At 41.4% G+C, this 7,498-nt stretch overlaps 1 protein-coding gene across 1 annotated transcript in view; it reads right to left on the bottom strand.

The window, feature by feature from the left end:
* Positions 1-797: 797 nt before the first annotated feature.
* ofcc1 (orofacial cleft 1 candidate 1) overlaps positions 798-7,498 on the bottom strand; it is an 87,537-nt gene continuing 80,836 nt past the window's right edge. The window contains exons 22-23 of the mRNA XM_033638554.2: positions 2,483-2,621; positions 798-2,344 (exon numbers count right to left, since the gene is read on the bottom strand). Coding sequence (XP_033494445.2) covers positions 2,271-2,344; positions 2,483-2,621 — 213 coding nt within the window. The 3' untranslated portion in view covers positions 798-2,270. The remainder of the gene's footprint in view (positions 2,345-2,482; positions 2,622-7,498) is intronic.

Raw genomic sequence — 7,498 nt, 5'->3', positions numbered from 1 at the left:
TGTGAACACCTCAAGCTGAGGGCTACATAAATATAGAATTAGACAAAGTGTTATTTTTTTCTTTTTATGTTTTATTTTTCCCCCTCTCTTCTCTCACTCTCCAGCAACATCCCCAGGTTGGGTTGGCTCTAAGCAGATGTAGGCACTTACTTCAAAAAGTTGCAGCTCCCTTATGATAGCTCTGCAAAAAGGTTTTCTTTTAACTTAAATCAGCAAATGTGCGGAGCAGAGACCTAGCGGCGTGTTTTCTCTCCCCCAGAAATAATTGCTCCTAGGGATCAATTTGAAATTTAAATTGTGGTGAAATGGTGTTTGTCATTAACAATCAAATATTTGAACCGTTGAAATACCTTTGCCCCCGCTGTATCTGCACCCTCTGCGCCCAGTCGGAGAATATTGCAGAGGGCATTGTTTTGATGATGATGAACTGGAAAGTTGGCGATATTCTCAGAAAACATCACAAGAGAGAAAAAGCAGGAAGATAAAAAAAAAAACATCAGCAATTTTAGATTTATATAAAGGTATTAATGTATCAAACAGATTCATAAACCAGAGCGATATGTATGCTTCTGATTTTGCTTCATCGTACATACACTGTGCTATTACAGCGAGACACACAGAGAGAGTAAAAAGAGCAAGAGAGTTGAGTAAAGGGATAAGAAAAATACAGATATGGAGAGAGGTAGCAAAGTAGGACAAATGGGGAGAGAGAAGAGCTTCCTGTCATCTCTGAGAGGCAGCGTCTCTGCTTAATGTTCATTAGGGGGCTGATTGAATTGGGGGGTGTAGCACTGTCACTGTTAATGGAGTGATCTCTAATTGGAGCGCATTAGCTCTATAGGTTCTGGCTAGTGTCAAAGGCAGACAGAAGGACAGGATGCAACAAGAGCGTCTAACATATCCTGCCAATGCTGAAAATACACCACATAAAACAACATGTCATTATCCGTTGAGCGTTTGCACACAGTGGAGATAAACAATCAATCAATTCCCCGTAAAATTACACCAACATGTTGTGCTTTAGTCATTTTACAGCACAGATGGACTGATAAATCTAAAAAAATCTCATCTAATTCTTTTAAATTTTTTGGCTGGAAAGGCCCGTGTCTCTATCAGCACTCTGAGGATCAGAAGCAGAGACGTTATATGTGTGTGTGTGTGTGTGTGTGTGTGTGTGTGAGAGAGAATGTGTGTGTCCGTATGCACTGTGTGCCACGCCCCCCGGGCCATGATGGTTTAAACATGGAGGTGAGAAACAACTTCAAGGCCAAAGTAAGGTGTGTTCCTGATAATGACGAGCACAAATGGCCGCCATCGCCATCCAACAAGACCCAGAACTTGATCTGTAATGGCCGCCCATAAAGGCGAATCATCATCAATGAAAATGACAGGTTATTAAGATCCGATTTTAGGAGGGGGGCCATGGCTTTAGTATGATAGGTTAGCTATCTATAAAACCTTTAAAGCCTGGCCCTCAACGACATCAGCCCCCCGATTCCTATCTCCCCGCACCCTGTGCCAGAGACACATGCTAATAAGCTCACAACCTTTAATTAAGCAATATGTGTAAGTAGGCAGCCATTATGGCCTGATTTGTGAGCCACTTCATTACACTGAGCACCGGCTAGCAGACACATATTCAATACAAATCAAGCTGGCCTGAATATTATCCTGCTTAATGTGAGGCCAATATTGATATTTTATCACTCGTGTTCTGATTAGTGACTTTTAGAATCTTCATTTTTCATTGTGTTCAGGCAGCGCTGAACACCTAACGACCTGCATCCATTAGAAGTGTTGCTGAACATTGTTTATCAGGTTACAAACAGTTCATACATACTGTTTATGTTTACTGGCAGAGGGATGCAAGAATTATATAATTTACAGTACTGTGTTTTTTACCTGTTATTCTGATGAGTCAACCTTCCATTATTTATTTTTTTGACTATGTTAAGCATTTTATTTCTGTCATTAAAAAGGTATAGATGCCAGGAAGTAAACAGTACCCACATGCATTTTTTACTACTGGAAAAAGCTGTTGAAAAGTACATTTTCCAGCTGATGGCAGCAATACAGCATTTTTAAAGTAAGAATAAAAGTTCAGTTCATAAAAGTTTTAATATACAACTTCACAAAGAGCCCCAAATTGTTCAAGTATTCCACGAACATAATGACTACTGCAGTACATTCCAGAGACTTCAAGTCAAAACAGATGGTTGATATGATGACTTACATTAGTTTAGAGTCCTATCTCTCCCTTTGCTTTGATATCATTGGTTGAGGTCATGCAGAGCAAAACTGGAGCCACACCCGCTTCCTCCTACCGGCTCAACGCGATGAGACCCTGAGGGAACGAAACACTGGGTGAAACTGTGTAAACTCTGCTCAACAAACAGCAAGTAGCAAAGCTTTGCACAGGTAAGAGGGTCACGTGTGTGTGAGACAACCACTGTAAATATGTGCTCTTAAATGCAACACTCACGCCCAAATATTTTTTTCCGTTTCCGTAGCTGGTGTGGAGCACCAGCGCCTTCCTTGTTCTCTCTCTGATTGGCTGAGCCCTGACCAGCGCAGGGCACCATCCTGGTTGCGTTGTCCACCCCTTCCATGTCACCGATCACCTTCAGAAAAAAAAAAAAAAAACACGTGCACGAGTCAGTACGAACGGAAACAATAAATGAACAGTGCAACAACTGTTTCCGGAGAGACCCCAGGGGCCATATGCATCAAGCATCTCAAAGTACAGGTTGAACTTGGATGACAGTGACTGAGATTGGCAGGAGAACTGCTATTTTTCCTCGAGGCCTGCTAGTAGTGTTGTCATGCATAGTCTCTACCTCTGTGACTGTCCTGGTGCTTAGAGTGAACTTGGAGGAGAAGCAGAAATGGAGACTTTATATGACACACTACCTCCAGTCCCAGAGGGGAAACAGCTCTCACAACTCTGGCTTGGCCTACTTATGTACAGTGATATGAAATACAACTTAAATCTCACTGGTATAGCCACGATGAAATGATAGACTGTAAAATTGTCTTAAAAAAAACATATTTTTTTTACCATAAATATATGAAGGAAAATTCACTCAGTGAAGTTGCGCTACATAAATAATGACTGCAAATTTAACACAACACGTCAAAATTACTTCTGCATTCTTTCCGCACTCAGCTCTATATTTCATAACAGCATCAAGTCATCCTGTCAGAAAGGTACGCTGGCACTTTTCTAAAGTTGCAAATTACACAGATAGAGCAGCAATTGAGCAAACTTGAAAAATGTGCCACAGAGTGCTTCTTTATCTCAAACTAGTATAAACTTGCCAGATAATTACATGCGGTGTACTTTGGAGAAGTCCTCCTGCTAAGCAGATATGGCTGCCAGGGAGGCATTAATCTCCTCATGCAACATACAGTACGTAGCCAAGGACATCCCCCCTCTCTCTCTCTCGTGCTCACTGTCTCTCTCTCTCTCTCTCTCTCTCTCTCACACACACACACACATACACACACACCACATGCAAAAAAAAAGACAGCACACACACAGAATACAGAGCACACTCACTTCCTGTATAAATCATATTCATATTTCTGAGGGCTGCCGATGACCTCACGGCAAATGAAGCGTGGGTCCTCAGCTCCGCAGCGGCAATCAAACGTGCGGCAGAGTAATTACAAAAGAGGGGCAGGAGGGAGAATTGATGCGGTTTGTCAATTAATGTTGCTGCAAGGTGTTTTTTTTCCAAAGGTTAACTTCTTCATATTCTCTGCATGCTAAATTAGGTCAATATTGGTCCGGCAAAGAGTCGTCGTGGTCGTGGTTGTGGGCAGACGGACGGTGGGCTGAGTCATGAAAGGACAAGACAAAGGGGTCCTTGTTAATGAGAGATTTGATGGCATATCACGATGATGAGGTGTCCCTTAAGGAAGCACAATCCTCTGTGCTCTTTACAGCTCGGCTTTCCATCTCTCATATACTCTGATTGTCATCATCTGTCATTATTATCCTATTTCTCAGCTTTGCCACTGTTATTATAAAAATCTACAAACTATAAGGGGATATGCTCTCCTAATTATACACACCATGCATAATACAACACAGTCCTCCCTGCTGAGGTTAAGATAATTAAATGCGATACAGTTAAAACCTTACTAGGTGAATAAACTGCATACCTTTTGTTTCTACAAATGGTTAAGCACATCCCCCCCAAAAAGGGAGAGAGAAAAAAAAAAGCCCAGCTGAAATTGCCGAGAAAAGTGTTTTTATTTATACAAGTCGCTGGAGATGCTCATCATCAGCGTTTTTTCCGAGCCATAAATAATTTGCGGAGAGAGGTAATATTCAAGCTGGCAGAGCCTTAGTTGTGCATCTTTAATGGAAGTTTTACAGAAGCTGAGCCAGTTCTTGCATATGCTGCTGCCTCCCATATGGAGGAAAGGAGACAAAAGGGGCACAGTTGGCTTGTCCTATCTTTTTATAAGTCCATCGACACTTAAATGCTAGCCCCGGAGAAAAAACGACACAGGGGGACATAAACCCACTGTGGTTTTAGGAGGGAAGATAATGACTTTGCCTGCATTAATTTCTTCATCAGCCATCTTGTTTCCTCAGACAGAGTGGTTATGAGGCCTTCTCTGAAGGTCCTAGGTTATATAGATGCATTTCCCTGCATAATTTCGGCCCTAACAGTTGTTGTCAGCAGTGCATTTTGCGAGTTGGCAGCTGGGGAACATCTGTTTATAGGTAATGAGTGTTTGAAAAGCTACACCTCACTTTACCTTTAATGTCTTTTATTGGAGCACACTGATGGGAACGCAGCTTTAACTTTTTGTATTGTTGTGATTCAGCGAGAAGATTCCTTCAACATGGTCAATATTACAAACACCTGCCTTGGGCAACACGCTGAATGAGAGCATATGATGGATCATTAATATTAACTTTCTTTAAACAGAATTCAATATGCAAGTCAATAAAGACTTCATTATGGTTATATTTTTTACTGCACAGCCACAACTCAGACTTTTCTGCTTCCACTCCGTTCCTACTTCTTGCTAACGATGCAACACTGAAAGAAGAAGAGGAAAAAAAACTTTCAGTCAACAGTGCTGGTTCAATAATGGCTGAATAAACAACAGAAATATTTAGTTTCTCATGACTCTTGCTCAGTTTCTCAGTCTTCAGCAAATCAAACAGGACACACCTCACTGTTCTGCTCCTTTCAAACAGTGCCTAACAGTGTCTATAGCTCAGGGCACTTCTTCCAGGACTTGCTTTTTAAGGTGTTCGTTTAGACAAATTTTGGATGTAAATTTGTGGGTATTATGCAAAACAGCCGGCCCCTGAAGCTGTGGTCATGTTAGTCTAAGGGAGGAGCAAGTCCTTCGGGGCATCAGTGTCCAGGACACTGCCTGAGAAAACAGAGCTCTTTAAAGGAAATGAGCCATCCGTCAATATTTCCTCAGTAAATGGAAACAGACTTCTTAAGTAGGATTAGGCTTTTAACTAACTGGGACAGAGAATGGAGTCATGTTATTACACAGGCAAATGACGCTTTTTTTTTTGTCACTGTCGTTCTCCTATTTCAGGTATCATCTATAATCAAGACTTCAAAACAGAATGTAAAATATATTGTAGTTACTACTAATAATAATAGTGATAAAGGGGAAAAAATGTGTTTTCAATTGAAATGTAAAAACAAAAGTAATGGTATGCTGACATGCTGCAATAAAGCCTCTGTGGAAATGTCAAATACACCTCAGCATATTTGGCTTAAAGTAAAACAAACTACATTAGTTTTTTTTATTGCTCAAACAGGATTCAAGCTACATAATACTTAGTCTAGTAACATGGCAGTGTAACCACATCACCATAAAACATGCTATTATTCGGATAAGTGAATAAAGTAATAAGCCTATACAGGAAAACCCATAAAATTGCTTTAAAATGTCATAAATCTAAGAACAGAGGGGAACTTCTCTGCATTACTGTGGTCACTGCATCTCATAGCACAGCCCTTTTCTATTCCATTCTATATTTTTTATCTATTTAATTTTTGTCGAAGTGCCTGCACGGCTGTTATTTCTCTCTGAGGAGCTGTCACCTTACATCTGAAGGCCAGTTTGTACACAACACCGTGTCGCAGTGTGTGTATCGCTGCCAGAATTATATAAAGCACTAATAAAATCAGCTCAAGTGTTCTTCCGAGTGCTGGGGATGCCCTTTGGTGATTCCTGGATCTTGCTCTATACATAAAACCAGTCTATATATTCAGGGGAGGATTAGTTTTGAATATGTAAAGTGGGGGTCCGCGCTGTGAGGCGAAGGGGAATGGCATAGTGCTCTCTCGGTGACGCTGCGTGTCGGTGTTATCACTCCCCACTACCAGCGGGTGAAAGAGGATGCCATCGGCGTCTCTTGCTACTGGAGGTCCCTGCCTGTTAAGTTGCAAGGAACAGACAGCAACACCCAAGGGACACAGTGTGTGTGAGAAAAGAGAGCAACAGAGAGAGATAGTGTGTGTGTGTGTGTGTGTGTGTGTTTTTCCAAGGACAGTAACACCTATCTTTCACTTAAGGTGGCCTTCATGAAACTCCCCTCACAGTATAAAGAATGGAGAGTCAGCACAGTAGAAAAGGCAGGAATTCAGTCTTTAACTCTCAGTGAGCTGATGTTTTGTGTATCAGGGTTATGGCTGTAGTAAATTTGTGTCCGCACCCATATTTGTGTGTCTCTGTTTTTTGTTTTTTTTTGTGGATCCCATAATAACATTTTTCCACAGGAAGTGGAGATCCTCGTGTGTTTGCCTGTGTCAATGAGTGTGTGCTGTTTGGCTACGAACAATCCACCCAGATGTCTCATCTGCTATGCACAGGTCTAGAGGCTACATGCACACACATACACACCCAGACAGTGCGACACCAGTAATAAATATACCATGCTGTGTGTTTACTCACATAAGCTCACCATCACTCAAATTATGACGGAGAACCATTAGAACGCAAAAGAGCCTCAGAGCTAATTGTTAGCACATACACCCCCCCTCCACCCTCCTCCCTCCCTCGCTCCTCTGACATTCAAACTTCAAAAATATTAATTTTGTTGGGATGATCCAGGTTGCTCTTGGGCGACTGACAGAATGATTGAGGAAAGGAATGACTTCTTGCTACTGCAGCAGGAGTCACAAAGCACTACTTTTAATTAGGCAACAATCTGTGATTCAGTCTGTTTCTGACCTGCCTGTCTTGCAGGGACTTGAAGGACGAGGAGCTAAATATAAGCTGCAATAATTACAATGCACGGCAAAGTGAGGTAGCATTGTATCCTCTTTTTTTTTTTTTGCTGTCAAAGATGACATTCCATCATAAGTCATATCAGTGTTAAAAAGGATGAGGTGCTGGAGTGTTTATTATCCCGTACAGATTGTAAATAGTTGTTACAAGCAGAAGAGACGAGGGGAAAGGTTGTTTTGTTGGAGCTTTGTTGACTTAGTTAAAGTAAGTAACA

This window comes from Epinephelus lanceolatus, chromosome 20 (assembly GCF_041903045.1).
Source record: "Epinephelus lanceolatus isolate andai-2023 chromosome 20, ASM4190304v1, whole genome shotgun sequence".
Lineage (NCBI taxonomy): Eukaryota > Metazoa > Chordata > Actinopteri > Perciformes > Serranidae > Epinephelus > Epinephelus lanceolatus.
This window is presented reverse-complemented; position numbering and strand designations above follow the sequence as displayed.